The 25,123-nt window shown below is 37.2% G+C and overlaps 1 protein-coding gene across 6 annotated transcripts in view; it reads right to left on the bottom strand.

Annotated features, from left to right (window-relative positions):
- The window catches only part of LOC139992028 (uncharacterized), a 513,816-nt gene that overhangs the window by 121,365 nt on the left and 367,328 nt on the right, over window positions 1-25,123 (bottom strand). For all 6 annotated transcript variants that reach the window (XM_072012473.1, XM_074111956.1, XM_074111957.1 and 3 more), the window contains 2 exons: window positions 24,954-25,072; window positions 10,735-11,038 (listed from right to left, as the gene is read on the bottom strand). In XM_072012473.1, the coding sequence (XP_071868574.1) occupies window positions 10,735-11,038; window positions 24,954-25,072 (423 nt within the window). The remainder of the gene's footprint in view (window positions 1-10,734; window positions 11,039-24,953; window positions 25,073-25,123) is intronic.

Below are 25,123 nucleotides of genomic sequence, written 5' to 3'. Positions count from 1 at the left end.
TCACCCGTGGACCGATAAATCAATCTAGCCCATTCGACACGTTGGTCATCAATAACTATGGTGCTTAGACTTTTTCTTCGAGGCTTCGACAACGGAATATCGAAAGCATGTTCTGCAAGAGAACAATGCGCTTCTAACCCACCGCTGTACTCTTTTTTCTTTACCTTCCTTTGTGATTTTTCTTCCTTTCCTTCGTTTCAATCCATGACAAAAATCATGTTCTTTCTCTTCCTATTATTTACAACGAGAAAACTCGGTACGCCGTACGTTATTGATCGATACATACGATGATTGAACTTGTCAACGTCGCGTTATGTGGTTACGTTTGTAGAATATGTTGTAAAATTCAAAGAGAAATTAGCAAGATGTTTAATTTAAAAAAACTTTACGGAAATATGAAACCTATTTCGCTTATTTTTCATTTTTTTTTTTTTTTCTTTACAGATATTTTTTAGGTTGTTGTAATAACATCGTGAAAGTGTCGTTGCGTAGTATCGAACGGCCATGTACAAAGATACGCGCAACGCCGTAAAACTCGCGAACCACCGCCATTTAATGACCCGGAACAACGTTGCAGCCGGTTGCAGCGGCTCGTTTATTTTCCACGACCGAGGGGAACGAAGGAGCTTGGGACGGGAAATCGGCGGCGTTTCCGGTTCTCGTTTTTATGCGGACAGTCGAAGGAGAAGCTGCTTACGGAAATCGAGTCGCGAGATTTACGTTTGGAAACGTAATTATTCGAGGGTTGTTCCGCGTTTATTCCGTATTCTGATTTTTACTACATCAGCATAGCAAATTTTTTCACGCTGAAATTACAGTGGACGAGAGATTGGATAAGTTCTGCAACTTTTTGTCCCTTTCTCATTTTCTTCTTTCTTCTTCCGTAAATATTATTTCGTAAATCTATATAAAAGTGTATCAACTAGGTAAAAAATCTTAGATTCACCGGTAATTTCTTTCCTAAAATGCACGCATCTAAATAAACGAGTTTGGTCGATAGAATTTCGTCGTAGTGGGCACCAACTAAACTCTCGTTTCAATAAGTAGAACTCCACTATAGGTTAATTTTCCATCGACAGAACTCTTTTGTAAAATAAATCACTCAGAGAAAATCAGTAATTCATGGACTTTTTTCTCGAAAGCAACGAAAATAGCGTACTATCCAAAGCATACAGATTTGAATTCCTCTTAATAAAGCTCGAACAAATTCAATCCGTATAAGCACACGTGCAACATCGAGAGCAAAGCGACCACGAGGTAACGTTGTTAGCGCAACGAAGGAAGCGAAGAGCTTCTCCCAAGCGAACCGTCCGAATTGTCGCTAATCGGATACACTTTCAGGAGGAGAGTCGGCCGATATCGAGCCATTCGCCTCCCTCGCAGCTAACTCCCACGGGAAAGTACGTCAATTTCCGCTCGCGATGGCGATTCGTCGAAATCCCACACGGCGATGCTTAGAAACTGCTGCTCCAGCCGATGCCCGGAAATTTATCCTTTGCCTTCGTTCTTTCCTCTTCGTTTACCTTTCTTTCTCCTATTCTCCACTTTCACGTACAGTTTCGCGAGTCTCTAGATATTATAGATATTTTTAGATACAACACGACCAGCTTCTCCTAGTCGATGAGACTGTTCTCGAGATAGGAGGAAGATAGAGAAAGTATCGAAAAGAGAGGTTTCTGATCGTTGAAATTGAGATTGAGATAGTATTTTCGACACTAACGTTATTGTAAATTATTTTTTTCGATAATTGGATCATTTCTTCCTTCAAGTAATTTCATCCCGCATTAAGACTTGCAGTTTCGTTCGAAGAATTCAAATATTGTTTATTTATCGTCGTTATCGCATCTTCGTCGTAAATGTACGAAAGCTATAAAGCTAAAAATATTCCAAGATTATCTACCTAATATCATAAAATGATAGAAATACAATAATCCTTGCTAATCATATAACAACTTGTTGAGGTTATTAGATGTACAATGGAACAAAGGAACGCGTGGATAAATTGTAAGGTAGAAAATATATTTTAAAAACTGAAGTGTAATTACGAATCGGAATATAATTGAGCTGGTCCAGATCCGCACATTGGCAGTGTTACCCTATGACCGAAAACCCTGAAGCCATCGTCGCCTGTCTACAGTTTATGGCCTGCCTTCGTCTTTTGTCTATGCGCTGTCGATGGCTTCGGTGCTTGAGAAAACTAAAAGACCAGATGTAGAGTTTTCTTAGAAGTGATGACCACTTCAGCACAAGTAAACTTTCATCTGCTCTACTTTTGTCTGCTCTTTTAAATCCAATTGATCAATTCCGTAGAATTTTTCTCGTAGCAAATAACACTATATCGACAACAATCTCGCCTCGACTACTCAAACCAGTCAAAAACAGCGACCGATTGCTGTAAGCGTATTAAAAGATACCTTCGCTAGATAAAGCTGGAATTAACAAGTCGGAAGGATGAGCATCTTCGCGGTGATCGTCTGGAGGTTTCATTAAAATCGGTGAGTCACAGTTCTCGCCGCTTAAAAGTTCGTCTCGCGAAGCGTAGACGATAATTGCAATCGTGCGATGGCTCGTTCCGATTGGGAAAGTAGATAGGGATCAGAGCTGTAGCTCGCGAGCTGCAGGCTATTACGCCGTAATTCCGTTTAAGATGGCGCCATGGAGATACGATATATCCAGGCCAGACGAAACGAAAGCGCGACCAGGCGACAATTTTGCTCCGAGAAATCGAAGGAAATTCGATGACGAGCAACGCGCGAGGATTACGAGGGATTAATCGACGACGACGACGCGACGACACCGGGACGCGATTATGCAGCTCAAAGAAGTCGGACCTCTTCGTCTCGACAACGACACGAAGAACTCATCTCGAACGATCCTTTGTACGAAGAAACTAAATTCTGCGGCCAACAGGGAAATTCTTCTTTTTTCTTCGCAAAGCTGTAATGATTCGTTGATAACTCTTGTCTTGATGTTTTCGTGGCTTGCAACAGGGTTCATTGGTTTATTCATTTTGTAGTTACAGTTTTATTTATTTATTTATTTTTTTTTTTATTTTTGTGATGATGAGATTTATTCTTTTTTCCATAGTGGTGCTATGGTAGCTCTTGTTTCCATAGTGGTTCTATGGTAACAGATTTAAAATTATGAAACGGAATATCGCAGGTACTGGGACACTCGCTGATCTCATATAAAATGTAGTAATTGGTAGAAAGTTTAGTTATTCATTGTTCTACGATATCAAGGAATTACTTTTTATATCCTGTTACGTTTTTACATGCCGAGTATATCTGCGGTGTATGTATTTTATGAATTTAGAGATTTAGTATTTAGTATTTTGGTAGTCGAACCGCGTGTTCCATGAATTTCGAAATTTAATTTAGTTTTTACGTTAAAAATGGTTCTCGTATTTGTTGTGAATCGTGTTGTTTCCTGATTAATCTTTTTAGTTACGGTTTTATACGTTAAACCTTTGTGAATACGCTTGTATCATGATTTTTCGGGATTTAGTATACTGAAGAGATTTTTTTTTATTCGTCTCCCGTGTACAGTATTTAATTTATAAATTTAGTTATATTTCCGGGTAAAATGCTGTAGAAATTGAAAGAAAAAAAGAAAAAAGTTTTTCTGTCTGATTTAAAAAGTGTATTCGTTAATTACGTTTCGATATGTTGACTTTTAGATCCACGTAAGACATTTTTCTTTTAATTAAGCATATGATTTCTTTGTTATATTTGTTTGTTGTTATACCATGTTACGCTGTGTTCTCCTTGGTTCCGTTTAAAAATAATTTGGAACAATTATTCTTGTTTTCATACGAAAGTTAAGTAGATACTGTCGTTTACTAATTAGTGTAATCGGGTTATACCCCCAGTGAAATAAAACAAGGGATTAATTAAAATCATGAATAGTTAATAAAACGAGGACACGTCTCGAAGTACAGTCACTTTCCTGGCACGATCTTCTCATTAGCTCTACTTTATACAATTCCGTATTCATTAATTTTTGACATGAAAAATTTGTTTCGTTAACGATTGTCTAATGAAAAATACGAACAAAAGATTTCCCAGCGAAATGTCAGTTTATTTTCATAATTCAACAAAAGAATTTACCTTTCTACATGGACAATATACATAAAAACGCGTACCGTTAAAAAGTTCATAAAAAGCTTTCTGCCCTCGAATTACAATAAATTTTATCCTGATACCCCAATTCATTCAAATAGTTCACAGTATTTGAAAACTTAACTCTGCCTATCCATAATGCTCACACCCCTCCTTCCTCCTCCGAACTCTTTAATTATGTATCTACTGTACCAAATCTCCGTCACCAATCTATTCCAAATCAATTAGCCAAAACTATTATAAAACACTCGAACCATAGCGTGTCAGTCGAACCATTCACCGCGAAACTTTATCGAATTTTGTCTCTCGCAAATCCGATTCTCTCCTCTAATTGCTTCGCTTTCCAATACAAAATACAAGCACGGTTAACAAACGTTAACTTGGAGAATTGTGAATTTCACGATTGACTTGCCGGTGATCGTGATATGCTGTCTGCACGATTGAAAGGGTTTGCTGCGTGTGTGGGGGACAGCCACGAGGCCGGAACACGGTCGAACGTAATTTGCAAACTTCGAGACACTCCGATTCCGATTTCGATTGAGATTCTAAAGCCGGCGGGCACAAACAGTAAAGAGGAACCACATGAGCGCGCATCCCATGTGTACTGTTCGTACCGTGGCTCTCGTTCGACCCAGTTTACGATGTCTCCGCGCCAAGAAGATAATTCCGGGCCGGAGCGAGTACGGAACGAACCTCTGAAACGGTAATCACGATCGCAGCGAATCAAGGTCGAGTGGGACTCCGTAGGGAACACGCGTTTACCGTAATTATACAGAGCTGTACGAGCCTGGAAACGAGGGAAACTTTATGCGCTGGGATTTCGGGGGTTCGGTGAAATTTTTGTCATCAGGTGGTCGCTTGAGATACGAATCTCGGTGCTCAGGGAGAAATTTTAGCTTATTTTTGTTCTTTCGAGTTTATGTTAATTTCTTAAGCAATCTGTTCAATTATCGTATGAAGATATATGAAAAGAATATTTTAACTATGGTATATTGCGATATATTCGATTGATATTTCTGTTAATCGTCGGAGCATTTCAATTTTTGCATAAAAATGCGCGAAGACAAGATACAAAATATATTTATTAAAAGTACTTTTTTAATAAATAGTATTAAACATCAAAGAGATTATGATAAACGAGGTACGTATAAATCTTTAAAAATGAAATTGAGGAACAGTAATTCACAATTTGAATTTTCACTGAAACATTTATAATATAACATCAACCAGCCGAAAGACCTACATTATCAATTTTGCAAATCGATAAAGCGCTGTTTTCGATTTCCATTAACGTATTTCATGCTCAAATGGTTTTTAAAATTCCCGAAATGCGTATGTTCACCGAGAAATAAATGAAAAACAACAAACGGTTCACAGGTGCACCGTTGTTTCGTTTCATAGAATTCATCTGCAAATTAAGAATACCATCGACTTCCGGCTATAAAGTGCATGCACGCGTTCCTCGTCGTCTATGATTAAGGGCAATTCATGGAATTCGGGCGATTCGCTTGATTCCAACTAATTACTGGCTGAAATTCCATCGGCTGCGTATCCTCTGTTCCATGAGAATGTTTTTCATGGGTCTCGACGCGTTTTATAGCGAACCACGCGCGCTTGGTACTTTCGGTTCGATTTTAATCATATTAAATTCGAAGCTACCGGGAGCTCTTTCAGCTGCCATTAATATTGACAAAGAGTCCCGGAATTTCATATTACACGTTCCTGTTTCCACGAGTGTGCATTCATTCTCCCGTGAATAGCGTTGTCGTTGCTATAAAATTGAACACTGCCGTGCGATATACGTCTATTGTGCATACATCGCATAATACTCATTAGCTGAGTGCATTAGAGCTTCTAGGCTTAGAACGTTTCATTGCTTTTTTCGTCTCAGGATAAGAATTTGCCGGAAGAAATGCCAATGGAAATGTCTATGGAAACTAGCTATGGTTGAATCGATGATAAAATGTTTCATGTATATCCATATCGAAGATTTTACGACTTTTTACTTATTATCATAGTATTTTAAATATTCTATTTTGTAAATAGTTTATACCATAACTTGGGAAATTGGGAAGTGAAGATCCATTTCTCCTTAGTAATACTTATGCCAGTTTCTTATCAACTTTGAAATTTTCTTACTCCTTTTTCTCTTCGTTCTCAATTATTCTCCGTTTAATTCAAATTCGAAGCTCACAAATGTCTTTAGTACTCTAAATCCAATATACGAGACATTCTTTACGCACCTATTGCTATTAATATTTTCAAATTACAAATTAATTACAAATTAATCCGAACGAAAAATTCAATTGTAGATGCCGAAAATTTTCAAATCAATAATCATCATCTCTTAAAAGGTATAATATCAAAATTGTTATTTTACCGTCGAGGAAAAAGGTATTTCTATCGATAGAGAAAATTACCGGATTACTAGCGGGTGACCAATACACAGGGACGAGCAACACGAAAGACAATGCCAAACCCGATGCCACGTTGGACCCCTTTCCTTTATGGTTCACCTTGCCCTTTGCCGCTTTTGTCGAGCGTACACGCTTCCGCGAGCAAGAAAGTGATTTTCTGCCGCGATAAACGTGATTTCTAAGACACGCTGCCTTTACCGTGCAATCAGAGGATCGGTTGAACGACCGACAGACGCCTTTTGATGTCGAATCACTGCCAACGTCCCTTCTACTGGCTCATCTTTCCGCCACTCTCGAGTGGATTTCACGCGACGAACCGCTCTTTACATCTGCCTATTGCGTTCACGCGCCATCCTTCTGTCTAAGACCTTCGATTTCTTTGTAAATCGTAGCTATCTCGTGTTGTAGTTGCATTCGAATAAAGAAAGTAGAGTTCCTCGTACTAGCGGATAATTTTGATTTGCCTGATTCCTATTAATAAATAACAATATGTAACATTATAATATCTAGATCATAATTATAACTAAAAATTTAAGAAACTTTTTCTTGGAAGAATTTTATATTTTATCAGCTGTAACATATGTTGCAATGGAATATAATTATCATCTACGGTTTGAACAGTCATTTTTCATTAACAACGATTAAATTAATTTTAGTTAAACGTACACTATGAATTAATCAGAGTAGCTGTAAGAATCTTCCAACAGAAGCGTTGGATTTCTTTTAAACTTTCTAGTATACCTCAACACCTAGAAGCAATTGAAAATCCTACGAGGGTCTTGAGTCGTCGCTGTTAATACGAAATACATTTGTACTAAACAAACCCGAAAAATAATTTTCGTTCCTTTAACGTACAATAACATACACTGGGGAAAATAGTCTCAGCTCGTGCTCTCTCGTCGCTATCATAGGGGACTTTTAATAAAGGTACTTCAACGTTTTTACGTTGGTACATTCACGGCGTATAAACTGACCTCTTCTTTGCACTAGTGTCTGGTGTTTAAAGAGATACCTCCGCGCTTCTGGCAGTATTTTTCTACTTTGCATTTTTAGCCAGCATTGTGTCTGAACAAACGAAACGAGCAACGAGCCTTTTGCGAATTTTTAGAAAACTCCAACCTTTGTGAATAGGTTGAAAATCAAATAAAAATACAAGATAATGTGTTAGATCATCCTTACTGTTGTTTCAGAGAACGATAGGAAATAAACTAGAACAATATCTTATTATCTCCAACATCCTCTGCAGAATCTACAGGACTAGCCTTATTATTAAAGAATTATTAAAGAAATTAAATTATCCGCATCAAATAAAATTTCTACGGCGCAGCCATCGTTCACCCTGCAGCAAAGATTCACCAAGGCAAATACGCGTCGTCACTGTACAAATCTTTACAATCGAAAACGACGAAGATGAAGAAAGAAAAAGAAGAAGATGATGAAAATACCTCGGTTGAGCGACGCTGGAGCACCTGCCCCACGAGGAACTCGACGATAACCACTCGGGTTACGCGGGTGAAGAAACTCGAGGTCTGTGTAACGTCCGATGAAATATCGTAAATCACGGAACTCGTTGTGTCTGCGAAGTTTTCATAGACGGCCGATTCGACCAGCCCTCTCCGGTAACACCCAGCCACCCCCAGGTTTCACCTCTTTCCGCGTCTCATTCTCATTACGAAGTTCCCGGTCATCAAATTTTATTAGCCCCGCTTCAAGGGTTCGCCTTACTTCTAACTCAATATCGTAGATTTGTAGTCTCGGTTTAACTACCCTCGTTTCTTTCACCTTTCTCTCTTATGCTCGCGCATATACGTTCTCCCTTCGCCTCTTCTCCGTCCTTCTTTTCGCTTGTACTTTCTCGGGCGTCTCAGTGAGAAGGCCAAGATGTAAGCACGGCGAGCTCGAGCTCCAGCGACTTTGAAAGCAGCAATAATTTCGTGCTCCACGGCCGAGAACTAATTTCCACCGGGTCTGAAGGCGGCTCTGGTGGACGGGGGATCAAGCCGGATGAAGAAGGGTGGACTCACCAACGCCTCCTTTCGTCCTTCACCTCTGATTCTCTCCTCTACTTTCTTTTCCTCTTTCGTCTTCCTCTTTTTGGTTTCTTGTAAGTAGTTCGTTTTCTCTCGCGCCCTTTTACCGCCCGACAATGGCCAACCAGCTCCACCTACTGTACCAAGTCGCGAACCGTCGCACCCAGTACGGTTAGGACGAAGCTGCCTGATTCCGCGGAACAACGCGCTACAACGAATGCGACGGCCAAGTCGTGGCATCTCCGCTCGTCGAATTAACCGATGTTCTCTGATCAGAAATGGAAAATTTTACCGTTCATGGATCTATCGTGGAATTTATTTACGATGAGCACAATTGGGGAAGTAGGATCTATAGGCAGAGATCTCTTACATTTTGAGTTCATCTGCTGTTCTATCAATGTTCAAAAGAACTTCTTTTTGCTAGTCTGGCTTATAATTTGGATAATTGAAAATGTCAGTTTTCCATTAGCACACAACTATTTCTAAAAATCAACTTAATCGCATCATAATAATATAATGCACGCTGCTATGATCCTTACAAAGGACAAAGTTAGTGCAAATCGATTTATCCATCATTTTTAATTAAAGTATGTGCTTACGAAAATAGATAAATCTTCGAATACCTTTGAAATATTTGCATCATTTACAGGTTATAGGTATAGGAACGTTTAATGGCAATTCGATAAATGACGTAAATGTCATTTTTGTTATTTATTTTGACAAAGTACTATTGCGCCTAATATTCACTGCTATCCTCATAGATACTACTACTGGCGGTGTTTCTACAAACTCCTGCTAGTGTCACGGCTGGCTGATTATGCTAACCAACTCCACTATTAGTAGCGTCCGTCCCTGTGTGCCAGTGTAAACGATGGCTGACTGATACGGCCAGTTTCTACTGCGTTGGTAATCGCCCGCAATATTAACATTCTGTTTGTCTAGGACATCGTATTACTACATTCTTGGTAATTATACGCTCAAGTTGCTTACATCGCATTCTTATTACGAAGCTTAGAATAATATTATTCCTTTCCTATCGAATATTGCAATAAAAATAAAATTTGCTAATATCGTAAAATTACCAGCCGTTTAATTAACATCAATGCGACGCTTCTTCAAGATAATTAATCCATACATAATGCAAATACACGATTAACAAAAACGTTGAAATCAAAATAACAATATAAAATATCGCTAAAAAGTTTGAAATATATGTTTTACAAAATTAAAGAGAGTTTTAACGAATCAATTCGAAGAAAAGAACAATTCCAATAATATTTCCAACCATTCTATCACGTGTATCATTAATTCTCCATTGAAAGCTAAGTGCCTTATAACACGTGCAAACAACAGAAACCATTTCGTACGTTTCTCCATCGACCTTATAGTTTTCCAATAATTACACTTAGCAATAGATGGAGGAAGAAACGTGACAACAAATGTCGAACGACGTTATTAAAGAATTTTTCCCAACCACTATAATCCCTAATCTGTCTCTGAACTGATCTAATTCCTTGAATCCAGTTATCGGAGTCACTGTACCGAGCCGGACAAATTGAAGCTCGTGAATGACGTATAAAAATTAATGAGGGTGCAGTTAGAGGTCGCGTAACATCGCTCGACGATCAGGCAGATCAACGTAATCCTCTTATGTCGCTGGATCTTCAGATCCACGTTGACCGGACTCATCCAAGAGAGCCGCTATTCCCTAAGCCTTTAAACCTATCTCAGACGAACCAATATCGGACCAATTTCAAGAAAACGGTGTCACGATATACATATATCTATGTATACATATATACAGACGCGTAGGCAAGCTTTTGAACTATATCAGTAAACGGGATGATAGATAGATGGAAAAGAGGGAAGATTTCGTTTTCTTCTCGTCTCTTTGACATCATAACTGAGCTCGTTTGTATAATTGAACAAATATTACGAGCGAGGTTTCATCAACTACAAATTATAAATTATCAACTTATTAAATATATCTCGTAGAACAAGTTTGCTTAAAAATGGATGAAATTTTAACTTTTTAGATATATAACAATTGCAACTGAATTAGAAAAACCTGTATTTTTAACAGATTCGAGCAACGTTTAGTATATCTTTTGTTATTTCCATTGTGTTGTTTCGCCTAAGTGAAATGTGAAATATATGCAAACTTACCTTTTGCTGTTGCCCCTGTGTCGATTCTGTGACGATCAGTTGCTTCAAGGCCGCATGTCCGAGTCCATTTGGTGTCGACGTTGCACCTGGTGTGCTGGGCGTACTGGGATTGCTCCCTGGAGTGTTTGGTGTATGCGGGCCCGTAGTTGGACTGCATGGACTCACGCTTTCATTCACCTTGCTACCGGCATGATGATTCTCCGTATGCCTCCTCAGACTCCTCGCGTCGCAATACGATTTGCCACATCCTTCCGCCTTGCATTCGTATGGCTTCTTGTTTCGATGCGTTAGCATATGCCCGTTCCTGGAAAATAATATTTACGATAAGAATTATTTTAAAGTTCGAAGAATTCTCATAGTAAATTTTTATAACAAGAGAAATAAACTCTTTTTGGAATATTTGTTCTACGATTTGAAAAATGATAAATCCTTCGCGAAATTCTTTGAGACCGTTTTTCAATATAATAATACGTAAACTAAATACGTAACTAAACACAGTAGTAAAAGATTTATACACAGTCGGTGATATTATCCATAAACCCACATTCTACAAGAAACGTGGGATTCCTGTCACGTTTCATCGAGATCAGACCAACACTCTGCCAAAGCATTCATAATCCACCACTGATATACAAGAAACATCCAAGAAAACTCGATCATCTGGCGCCCCAATCGTGCGTAGAAAATTATGTCAGTCCAATTAAGTCCTTATCTATATGGAGGATCACTGAACTGAGGAAATCCTGTACGAGTTACACAGCGATCTTGGCATCGAATTATCTGCGAGACAGATCTAAGCTTACCTCCGACGTGACAATCTTACGACCGTTTCTCTGTGCTAAAGACTGATCTCTCCAGGCTATTTATCTGATAACCATAGCGTGGAACGCCATCGATAATGCTAAACGTACCGAATCGGCAATGCTATGAAATCTTTCAATGAATATGCCGACTGACTATTATCATGTTAATAATATTCGAATACGTAATACCAGGAGGTAATCGTGGTACAACCGGACAGAGGGTGGTTGAAAGAGGGTGGTTCTATGTGAAAGCATAAGTCGAAGATATGGAATAAAATTTGTTCATATGACGCCTTGTTTCTGAAAAAATGGACTTTGAAAATTTGTAGTAATGTATGTAATTATATATCTGATGTGATATATACACGCGCACGGGAAATTTTCAAATTTATTTTCCTCGCAAATGAAACATGTTCCATATTTTTGTATATCACACATGTACTTAAAAAACGTGAAGTTTTTGGGAGAACAACCTCTTCTACTAGAAACTATCTGAAGAGTAAACAAATTCTGCTACTTTATTCATCAAACACTTCAACACTATTTGATGAGGTTATTAGATGTGTGTGAACAAAGGAACGCGCGGATAAATTGTAAGGTAGAAAATATATTTTAATGTTGAAGCGTAAATACAAGTTGGAATATAATTTGAGCTGGTCCAGATCCGCACGATAGCAGTGCTACCCTATGACCGAAAACCCTGAAGCCATCGTCGCCTGTCTACAGTTTATGGCCTGCCTTCGTCCCAGTCTTTTGTCTATACGCTGTCGATGGCTTCGTTGCTTGAGAAAACTAAAAGACCAGATGTAGAGTTTTCTTAGATGTTGTGACCACTTCGACACTATTAATACTTCATTACATAAGTTTTAGTTGCTTACTAGTTTACCATTTTAAATCATTTTCATTTGTACTATAAACCATATCCTTATAGCCTCTGTTAACCTAGGAAAAAAAAAAAAAAAAAAACGAGAAGAGTGCGATAAAAGACGGAGAAAGTGCAACAAGTTGGCCATGTGGCTGACGAATAAAGGGCATCTTTACTACCCCCATGAATCGTCTGATACGTTCATCTCCCATGATAGTTGGCCCTATAATTGCATTAATCCAGCAACGAGGTACACGGTGGAAACGACGTCGTTAAACGCCATTGTCTAGTCGTAACTATAATCTAGAGATTGGAGATTTAACGCGGATAAAACAGCCAGTAAGTACGAGGGTAAATCGTCGATCTGTATCACTGGTGGCGCTATGCTTGTTCTCGTTGTCGCCATCGATACGAACCACTATGCTGGATCCGATTTCTCTGGACAAATATTTGCTTGGAATATCAATCGCGACGACCGAGCCGAGAGGGAAACGACTCTAACGGAGTATTTTTCAGATTACTCGATTAATTTGCACCGTCGCGTCGTTGCGTGGAAAACGTAAACGAAAACGATTTCGAAGTAAACGACAATCGGATATCTCGTCTCGCTAAGAGACTATTTTAGGAATTTATTTAAACGTTAATGTTGACTTTTAAAATCACGAACGAAGTAACATTTTCATTCGGCGGTGCTTTCTACGGTCCAATCTGTGAAAGTACCATCTTTCCTTTTTTGTCGTTTATGGAATCTTCTCGACGTTAAATATCAAAGGTTTTAATTAGTAAATTAGTAAAGGAGCACGGAGATGGGCAAAGTTCTTTTAAATATTGTTTGCTGTTTAAGGAGATCGTTGAGCTCGTTGAAAAAAATGTTACCTTTAACCTTTCGCCTACGCGTCAACCTTTAATTTTTTAAGAGTGAACCACTTGCTTCTTCTGTTAAGAGTAAAAGCAAGAATACTTAGCTTTATAAATAAAAAGTAAAGCGCGCACCTCAATTAGGAATTGTATAGAAGTATGCAACGTGAGAAATATTTATATTATTCTCGGTTCTCGTGGCAATTGGAAGGAACAATAAATTTTAAAAAGATTTTTCGTTTGTCAGAAACATCCCATGTACGAATCTTATAATCTTATAATCTTTCTTATTTTCCAATGCAACGCTTCTTTTTATCCACGTTTCATTTTCATAGCTATCAAATTTTTGTAATCATACGAAAATACTACCAATCGATACGAAACTTAATATACTTGAACTTAATTAATTACTATATAAATGTTATAATAAATACACAAATACTTTTTATAATCTCTATATATAACACAAATTATACTCGTATACATACAATTCCTATAGTAAGCAATCAAATACTTTTCTGAGTCACTGTGTATGTAATAGAAGGTTCATCGAACGAATCTATCCATTTCAATGTATTCCAACTAGCTATTCTCATGTCGCAACCCTTTCTCCCTTCTTGTGAAACTTTAATGAGCCCTGGAACATTGGCCACGTCTCGTATCTTTCGACACAGAGAGGATTCTCTTGTGGATCGCGCTAAGAAGTGGCCAGAGCATAGCACGGATGACATCGTTTCCAGTAAATTTTCCAACAGTCCACCGAGGCCATTCTCTCTCTCTCTCTCTCTCTCTCTCTCTCTCTCTCTCTCTCTCTCTATTGATGCAAGTTTTATAGTCCATCGATATACGAACAAGGTCTCTTAAATTTTATCGCAGAATGAACTTCCAACTGGGCAGGGTTTAATTTGTAAAAGCTAATTCGTTCAACTTTAACGTATTTCCTTTCTGATCCGCACACAGTTCACGCACACGCACAGACACGTTGAGTCCCGTGGGAATCTGCATCCATCCGGGAATCGATCGACCTATTCTTGCGACTATTCGTTGTTAAGTGGTGAAAGAGAAAAGCAAATAGCTATTTGCAAAGATATTGGAAGAGTAAGAGACGGGGTGAATAAACAGTGGAGTAATTTATTTCGTAATTTTCTCATTCACTTTGATATATAGCGCAACGGAAAGTGTAATCTGAATAATTAGATTTTGTAATTTATGGAGTGATTAATTTTGTTTGATACTTCATTTGTCTGCGTAGATCAATTGTTAAAGTTGTAGCAAGATTTTGATTCACGTTTCAGATATACAACAAATACACTAAAACTTCAAAATATTAATAAAATTAATATATCTGAATTATAATTTAATTTTCAATAAATCTTGAATTTACTCAACGAATAGTACACTTACTGAGAGTTTTTGATGTTTGTTGAAATTTTATAAAAAGAAATTATAATTTTTCTTTACGGATGCGAGCAATTTTGAGAGTTAATTTTTGCAGATAATTAATAGTTTAAAAAATCGCTGATATTTGTTATAATTTACTACGTACATAATATCATTTTGCTTCGAAAACCATTAGGAAGACCACGAACTAACATTGATTAATTTTTCGTTGATTCGAAATAAGCTTAGATTTGGCCGTGAAGAAGATAAGAGCGCGAAAGATGGAAGATGTATACTTCCATAATTTCTTTCGTTCTAGTTCCTTTTCCACGGCGAAACGTTTTTAGCTCGACGAGGGGAAAGGAAAATGTACGAACAAAGACCGTATTGAAGACGTCGAAGCAGGAAAGGAAAGCTTCGTTGTTGAAGGAGAAACAAAAGAACGAGAGTTCTGCGGATCCTTTTTTTCCTTTAATGACGATGTACCCTTTAAAGAACCACGTTGAAACTATATTTCTAAAGTAGAATCGATCGCCATATCAATTTTTAAGGCTAATGACGCCCCTGGATAATTAGCGCAAATCTCAAAAGCAAAATATTCGATTCTTTAAAATTGAAATAGAAAAGCGGACGTTCATCGTCTCTTTTATTCTAAGTTCCGTAAAAAATTTAACGGTTTACATTCCACGTACTTTGCATACGAATCGGCGACAAAGGAAAGGAAAGGATAGTGCTTTCCTCTGAAAACGAGCCATAGCTCTTGTTTAAAAAAATTCCTCTTGCAACGAGGATCCGATGCAAACATGAGAAACAACTCAGCAATGAAAACACCAAGGCTTTTATGACAGCTTATTCCCCTTGAAATACAACGCGCTACGTTAAAACGAGGTTACATAGACACGGAGCAGTTCAACATCTATATCCTAACTTTAAACATGCTGCTCGATCAACCGTATTAATACGACGCGAGTATGCATCGATTAGATTACTTTCTTAGATTATTTTATTTCGGTGACAATGCGAGGTAGTAAATTATACTTTATTTTAAGAGTCGATGACAAATGCTTGCGAACGGTGTAACGTGGTAATTATTAAAAGTTAAGTTAGAAAAATATGTGGACTATATATTACAAGAAAAAATGTCCAAAGTTGGAATATTTCGGGAGTATAATAAAATAAACTTCTATTGAGTTTTGTTCGTAGATATATAAATTAATTATGCATAAATATCCTTGGTTTAATTATTCCAACGAATTAAACACAGGATCGAATACAATTATCCATCGTGAAGAATTACAATATCCTTTATAAGGAGGGAAAAGTGTTCCATTTGCCATCTCATCTCCCAGCAATTTATTTATCTACGGCCCACGTATTTCATCTTTCATTCAGGCTTTCAAATATAATCAACTAGTGACTCTTTTCAATAAATCCAATTTTATTCCTTTTTCATAGATTCCTCTCCATAGCCATTTAAAACGACACTACGATATTACACCTCTTTTCGCTGTTTCGCACACGCTAGAAGTGCGATTATGTTAGGTTGTCCGAAAAGTTTCTTTCGTTTCATAAGGAGACAATAAACGAACAACAATTGCTGTTTTATATTATTTTATTAAATTAGGTATGATCCGTTTCGTTCTATTTCTATTATTATGTTCGTGCATAATTCAATAAACTAATATAAAAGGAAAAACATTGTGTGTCTATTATTTCCTTATAAAACGAAAGAAATTTTTCGGACAACCCAATGTAATAAAACAAAATACACAGATCGCTGAACAAAAGAATTCCTCGAACGTCCCTATCACCGTAAAACATCTCCAACATCGATTCTTCCCTCTAAAATCATCCAACAAACTCTCTAAACCCGAACAAATTTCCCACGCGAAAATTCCCTCCTGGATTCAGCTGTCGGGATCGAAGATTAAATTCGCGCCAATTATCAACTCTCCATTAATTCCAGCAATGACAGAGAGACGGCAGTAGGGACTAGGCTCCCACTAAAGAGGAAGCACTATCGAGTTCGTGGAGGCTGTTTCCCCAGGTCTATTTTCTTTCATTTCACGGGGTCAGAGCATCCTTAATGCGAGGCGGACGAGACGGAAGCGGAGGAACAAAGGGGGTATCGACGATATCGAGGTGGGAAAGCAAGTCCTCTTTACAAGCGGAAGACCGAAGAAACGACCAGGCTCTCTCTCCCTACTGGCTGCATCGGCAACGACTCTTTCTGAATCCCACTCTCCCCGGCCCTTCACCCTCGCCACCTCGAAGTTGTCGCAAATCCCTTTCGGACGGAGAGACTGTCCTCCGCTCTTTCTATGTACAGGGTGTCCCAGGAGGAAATCGAATAACTTTGTTAGAATGTTTGGTAGGTTATTCTGGATGAAAAAGGTCGGAGTAGGATCTTGGTCCATTCGACTTCGGTTCGTTTCAACAAATAAATAAATTCTATATTCTATATGCGTGTATGTAATTAATTCTGTGAATGTAAATAATAATAAAAATAATTGTATATATGTATATGTAATTGGAATAGAGAAATATAGGAAAATTCTTATCTTTCTTTACTTGTACATACTAAAAGTGTTCAAAGTGACAGTTCCTCGTTTCATGTTTGTCTCGCATATAAATTTTTGTTTCTTAAATTTATCCAGCCATAATCGCCTAATGACATCAAATTAGAGGCAACAGCGTTGCTTCTATCTTTTCCTCTTTTTGTATTTCGTACTTTTGTTATAATCTTTTAAGAAAGCCTTAGATGACTCGTATTTATACGTATAACACTGTCTCGTTTATACGTGTAAAATATATCTATTGTCATAGTTTGGCCGTTAAACCCTAGGACACTCTGTATATATATTATATATATATATTTTTCTCTCTTTATGTATACAGTATATATGTAGCCTGGCTCCCGAAGAAGAGCTCTCGAAGAGAATACCTCTCGAGGTATAAGCGCTTCCTTTCGTCTTTCCTCATTTCAAGCGGCACCGTCGCCGTTCGAACACGGGAAAAGGACTACGTGGATTTACTTCGATAACAGAGATACGCCGTAGAACTTACAATGGCGCGTCCGCTCGCTCGGCAAGAAAGGGTTGAACAGGCATGAGAGAGAAGGGTGGCAAGGCTATGCTCGCTGGACCGAGTCTGGAAACGCAGCTTTCTCCTCGCAGGAGAATAAGAATTTCCGGAGATGTTGCGCTCCTCTTTTTTTAGATTTCAATTAAGCGACTCTGGAGCGTTTTTCTTTGAATAGGAGAGAAAAGAGTTGTCGTTGGATTTGCCTGTTGGCGTGATTAACGTTATAGGTTGCGTTGGAACGGCTCGTGTTATCCGAGGATTTGATATTCAGTGGTTGCTTTTCTTCTTTCTTTTTTCTTTTTTTTTTTTTTTTTTTTTGTTTGGTGTACGGATTTTTGAATGGTTGAGCGTGTGAAAAGTTTTCTCATTATAAAATTGTTCGATTGTTTGCTAAAAGAATGTTAGTATCAGTGGAGTTCAAATCAAAGTTATAGCTCGATGCGAAAGCTTTTAACCCCTGGCTTATAATATCGAGCCATGCTTGTGACAGAGATTATAATTCCGATTGAATGAGGGCAGTTTATATTCTCTTTCGTAACAAAGTTTACTTTCAACTCTAACTTTAGTTTCCATTCTTCAAACTGGAGATTATTAGATACAAATTGTATAGAATATTTCGATATTCTGCCATCTGACAGCGTCGCGCTCACTTAAGTTGCTATTCAAGAAATCATAAGCCAAGGGCTTAATAGCGACTTAACTTGCTCGGTAAATTCTATTACTATAGGTTATTATAATAAACTGTAGATGTATAGAAAATTAAAAGCAATTCTTTTAAATTAATTAATAACAATTGATAACTCTCAACACTATATATGTTTCTCCTTTTAGCATATTTAAGTATCCGATAAAGGTACAAATATCTCCAATCTATTAATTCGATTACAACGTTAATATCTATTAATTCGATTACAACGTTAATATCGTAAACGTAATTCTACAATGACAATAAATAAAATTTGCATGCAGATAAATTCCACGAAACACCATTATAAAAATTCTCTTGAATATTTCAAGTAATAAAACGATGTATCCCAGTTTCAAAGTTTCATATAACTCTATCGCGTGTATGTGTGTGAATTAAAATATTCTTCTCGCCAAAGTATACACACACGAACAGTTTATACTCGAGGAAATCAAAAATGTGCAAAATAGAGAACAATTGCAGTTGCGAAGCTGGCAGCGATGGAAGGAAAGCCCGTCGGCGTTGTTCTTTTATATTTCCTTTTACCCGTTTAATTACTGCAGCATGGAACAACGAATTCTATACAAATTCTATGTAGCGTCCACGAAATAAGAGGCTTTCAAGGGATAACAGGAAACAGGTTAAGTACACGGAGATTCTTTCTTTCCTCTTCGGTATACTGTTGCCTAAAGTCGAACAGCAAACGCCTGTTTGGAATGTTTTTGATAATAAGAGCACGCAAATCACGGGAGAACCGTGGCGCTTAGTACAAACGGAAAACAAACGAGAGAACGAGGAAATTGTTGCTTGTGACCTATGATAAGTATGAAGAATCTACTTTTTGGTAAAATTGAGTCAAGGCGGAAGAAGATCCTGTCACGTGTTAAATGTAAATTTTCTGATCTTTTTAAACGTTTCGTATACATTTAGATAGTTATATTTTTTAGAAAAGATCTTAACTTTGTAGATTTTTTTCAAATTAAAAAATATTTTATGTGTACTTTGAAAAATTAACGAGCAGTTTAATATTATTGAAATTATAATGAATAAAATCAAAGATATCGTATTGGAGAATTACTGTATTTAATGTACTTTCATTGAAATTATTGTATTTACTTAATTCCCTTTTGAATTTGATTCTACAGAGAAATGCATGGACTAGCCACGTTTTAATGAAAATAGATTAAAATACCGAATGTTAAGATTAAAAGAAGAAAATGAAGAATAAAATCATACATTAATTACAAATTGTTACAACAATTCATAGAATTTGCGGGAAATATCTGCTGTTTAGTCTAATAAAAGATCCCAAACGTAGTAGATTTCGTTCAAGAACGATCGCCCGCCGGTATGAAATGGAAAATTAATTGAGAAAGAAAGATGTTTTCATCCTTTTTCTCGTGAAAAATTTCCCGATAGCTCTACGAACGCGTTACGTGATCTAAAACCCGCTCTTTCCCCTATTATATAATGATGAGAGGAGAACAAAAAAGGAAGTTGAAGGGCTAGATAACAGAAAGTACCAGCAAAAAGTGTAATTCGATGCTTATTAGTTCGTGCAAATGGAATTAAATTACGCTCGATCATGGGAGCATTACTTTTATTTCCTGATCAGCCGTCAAACTTCCTCTGAACGATGAGAGCTCTAATCACGTTTGGTCTGAGGGTGCCTATCTCCGCACTTTTCCTGTTGTCAGTAATTCGAGGCTCGTCTAAACGTCACAAAACATTTCAATGACAAGGAAAACTATAGACAATCTTCTATTTCTGCTTTTTCTATCGAATCGATCTCCAGTTCTTTTTTTCTCGATTTTTCTTTCCTTTTTAATTAGAACATCGAACACTATGAAATGAAAATCAAGATATTTATATGCCTACAAGCATTCAACGATGGCAAAAACTGTTCTATCTTTCCAATTTAGACAATAGTCTTTGTGTTTTGGGATTTACTTACTGTCTATGTGTTTATATTCGTGTATTTTATTATTTAAGACAAAAGTTCAAAGGATTCGGACATTAATCATGTTAAATGGTATCATCTTATCGAATACTTATGATATTCCATGATACTCCACGTTGGTAAATTTTTGCAGACTATTTTAAAAATCGTCTCCCACTTGATTATAGCACTATAAAATATTAACAAAAAGAAATGGTAAAAAAGAATAATTGTGCGCCTCAGTCTGATGACTGAGAATACAATTATATATGATGTAGTAAGCGACAGAAAATTGAACGTATTCGATTGCCATCTGAATAATTTGCCAGAGTGTTTAAATTGTTGTTAATTAATATTAATATCTTTACTTAAAGATAGTACATGTACATACAGCGAGCAGAATTTCACGAAGATATAACAGAAAGAAATAACAAGGATTCTTGCACGCGAGAAAAACACGAGGGACAACAGGCAAGCTTCCTTTTACCCTCGATTAATTAGTTGATTTTCTTTATGCAATGGGAGTTTCTTACCAGACCCGCGCTCCAAGAAAATTCTTTGCTAAATACTTGAAAGGCAAGAGACTTCAAAGAAGTATTTCATTCACGACAATTGCAATATTACATCCAGCCGGTTGAAATATTACGTAAAAAGCAGGCAGGACGTAATTTTTTTCTCTTCACTGAACCTAGGAAAATTTTCAGCTCGATGAGCACGAATTAAACTTCACGCTGAACTCGCGGGACAAGAATCTCGAAGTGCAATTATACTTAATTTTCATACGTAATAAACTGTACGGCGTTGAAAAAAGAGAAGGAAATGTTTATTTTAATAACAAACAATTTCTACTTTTTTTGCCTGTAACAATTTAAAAACAGACATCCACAGTGAAACAGGAATTTTTGTTGTGAATTATAAAAACTTTAATTTGACAAGGAATAAAAATGTGTTAAGTAACAACCACTAAAATATGAAATATCCCAAGTAATTCTATTCTTCGTATTACTAACATTACTTTTTTCCAAACGAAACATTTCTCCTAATGGAACATTCAAACGACATTCTACTTTTATTTAAAAATTCAAACAAAATTTTCAGAATTTTCACCATTATCAAAGATACTTAAAAATTCAACATAAATTCGCACAATAAATTTGCTTCGCCATCAAAATATCTTGATAATTTGTTATCGAATTTAGGAACACGCGATACAGATTAATTATTTTATTGTCGATTACTCTACTTGCGAATCGTATCGACAGGCTTAATGTCAATTTTATCGATCCCGAGTACGAATCATCGAGGATCTTATTTTTTTGCCATTCGAAAAGCAATACGTTGGTTGCCGGCAAAGTTTAAAAGGATTCGTAGGAAGGGAAAACACAATTCTTTACGATTCCGTACGTACAGAGTTAGGTACTTAAGTCTCTCATCTCTGCGAGATATCCGAGGTTAAAAGGATTTCAATAAAAACAGGAAACAGGCCAAGGACTTTTTCGCTGATCGGATAAAGTCGTCCACATCGTTTACTCGAATCCCGGCATATGCTTTCTTGAAAACGAGTTTCCAAGTAACCGACCAGGAAATTTTATGGACGCAAGCCAAATGGAATGCCCGCATGGGCCAATGTTTTTTGCCGAGCTATTCTTGCCATCGTGTGCAACTTGTTAGGATTGATAAAAAAAAAAAAAAAAAGAAAAAAGAAAAAAATCAATGAATTCTGGAATCGTGGCTCCTTTGGTAGTTTGGAACTGATGAATGAGTTGTTTAAAGTGGAAGTCGATGATCGATAAGCTTAACTTCGTTACGATCTTCGAGTCTACGTATCGAATTCGTCGTATTCAAAGAAACAGATTGCATGAATTGAAAGTAGTATAAAGTAAGATAACTCACACGATCCAATTGTCAAACTTTAAAGTATTCCACCTAAAGGTAGTGACATATTTGAAGAAAATTCTTCGATTCAAAATCGATAAGAGGGAATTTTCTGTTGAATTTTCACGCCAAAAGCAAGCGTACAGTAGATTGCGAGATAATTGATCTTGAATCTCAGGTCATAGAAGAAAGTGGAAAAAGGAACAATCAGCGAGACGATACCTTTGAACAAAGCAACAACAACAAAAAGAGGGGAAAAATTCTGGGAACCATGGACGAAACGAAAGTAATTCTAAGGGCTGTTCGTCAGGTCGTATTGAGCTGAGTGTTGAGCGACCCTATCGAATAAAATACGTACATAAAACGAAGGCGACACAGTGGAAAGGTCGAGGAAAAGAAAAATACGGTCTACTCGAAGTGGATCCAGTGCACGTAGCGCAGACGGAATCAAACACAAAAGAGGATTGTGCCGATTTCGACGAGAGTACAAAGATAAACTTTCGTACGTTCCAGTTATAAAGGATTCTTATTAAATATCTGATAATTGAAATTACTACAAAAATCATCGATACTTATTTGTTCTGATGTTTCATTTAGTATTACTTATTTACTTAGCATTTAGAATTTATATCATGAGCCTGAAAACTTCATACGGCGTCGTGTCTAATAAAATGTTTGCCTTTAAAACCATTCTCTTTCTCGACTTTTTCGAGGCAATCCTATTTTAAAACAATTGACAAGGAAACCATAAAATGTATAAAACAATTAGTTCAATGAACTTGCTACAACTAAAATGCTATACGAATCAATCAAGGTTATCTTAATAGCAAAATTAATCTGCGTAATATCAACAGCAGAGTTCCCTTAAGAACAAACGACTCGTATCCAAAGAAATTCACAACGAGGTTGCGATCAAGCAGACAAAAACGAATGATTAAATATCCTAAATACGAGAAGCAACATTTTCGTGATGTATCAATAAGTTTTCGACAAAGTATTCAACGAATTGCTAGTAATATTGCAAAGCCGAGTTGAACGTCACAGAGAGAAAGAGAGAGAGAGAGACAGACAGACAGGGAGAGAGATGGCATGAGATGCTGAGGAAAAAGGGAAACTTACCGAGGAGAAACGTGGACGAAGATACGTGGCGAATTTCGAATGAGAAGGAAGAAGAACCGTCGAAAAAGTAGAAGAAACGGAGGGAAGATTTGTAGATCTATCTACGCAAAAGGTAATACAAGTCTAACTCCTTCCGACCAACCAACAAGTCTGACCAAGGCTAGCAACCGTTGCTGCTACTATTGATTCCCCTTTATTTCTTTTTCCGTTCTCGAGAAGAATAGAATCTTCAATTCTCGCGATCCTGCGATCCTCCAAAGTCTTTCTCTTTTCACGCCATTGGCCACGTTCCACGCCTTTCGACTGTTCGCAACTTTGACTCACGATCAGCGAAGAATAATCATTTCGAAATGTTTCTTTGATTCGAGCGATGCAAGAGAACGTATTGAATTCGACCTTTTGAATTTTATTCCGCGATATAGCGAAGAGTTAAAAATTAAGAAACGAAGAAGTTTGGAAGATCGAGATTAAATAATTCAAGGATTCGGGGATTCGTAATTTCGAAAATGCAAAGATTAAAGTATTTAGAAATTTCAAAATCCAATGATTCGGAGATTCTAAAATTGCAACGTTAAAAAATGTAAAGATCTAAAATAACTACTCCATCGTGTGCATCTGTAAACGATAAGAGGCAACATCGATTCACCACGTTGCCGAAGCTTTTTACCGCAGTTCAAATCAGCATTCAACTAGCACCAATCGCAAGCAGCGTGGCTCGGAACAAAAGGCGAGCTTTCCTCTTGAAATCCGGCCTAGAGAGCAAGCTGCACTCCAGTCGTGGCCCACTCGTGCGTTGCCTCGAATCGCATATCAGAAACAATCCTCTCGTCGAGTGTACAAAGCACCAAAACAGCTATTCCATAATATTATGTAATGCACAAGCCTTAGGAAGCCTCATTCTCTACCAGAATAGCGTCTATTCGTTGAGAGGCTTTGGTGGACGTACACGAAAAGCTTCGGTTTTTAGATAAAAGCGTTTTGTTCAAAGACTCATTGAGGATTCACTATCGATGAAAGAGGAAAAGAAGCAAAGATTTATTTTTTTCTTTTTTTTTTTTTGAGAATCGAAGAAAAGATATAGACAAAAAATACTGATTTTGCGCCATAGGGAAATCTGCTCCAATGACCTTGATACACATACGTACATCATAGAAGTGACGATCCTAACAATGAGTAACTTTCAGAGGGTTTTAGTTATCGCTGCCACTTATTTGGAATAATAGAGGACATATGTAGAATTCTTATTTTATAAATATTTCAATTCGCTATACTACAATTCGAATGTAATTCTACGATGTTTGATTCTACGATGATTCTTCGTAAATTCTATGTTATTTATACTTCAAAATTAAACCATACAGTGTTATAAATCTGCATAGAAAGCATAGCATTTATCTGCATAGCATATAAATCTGTACAGACAAAATATTTTTCTAAAAAAGAACTACAGATATGTCAACGCATCGTTGTAAAAGATTAAAATCTAAAATTACCCCGAAACTTGTCATTTTTACTTAATTTTATCTCGACGAACGATTGAACTGGAAGAGATGGCACAAGTGTTGGTTAATTGACGCGGAAAAGGGGCGAATGGTGTGCATCTATACTCACAAGTGGTCCTGCCGCTTGAACGCCTTGCCGCACATCATGCACACGTATTTCCTCTCATCGCTGTGCGTCAGCTTGTGCTTCGTGAGCGCCGATGCGTTGTTGAACACCTTCCCGCAGACCTGCAGACAGAAACCGTGCTACGTGTCAGCGCGTCTTTGTGCTGATACTCC

The sequence above is a fragment of the Bombus fervidus genome, chromosome 11, assembly GCF_041682495.2.
Source record: "Bombus fervidus isolate BK054 chromosome 11, iyBomFerv1, whole genome shotgun sequence".
Taxonomy (NCBI): Eukaryota; Metazoa; Arthropoda; class Insecta; order Hymenoptera; family Apidae; genus Bombus; species Bombus fervidus.
Note: the sequence above shows the minus strand (reverse complement) of the source record. Positions and strands in the feature narration are given on the sequence as shown.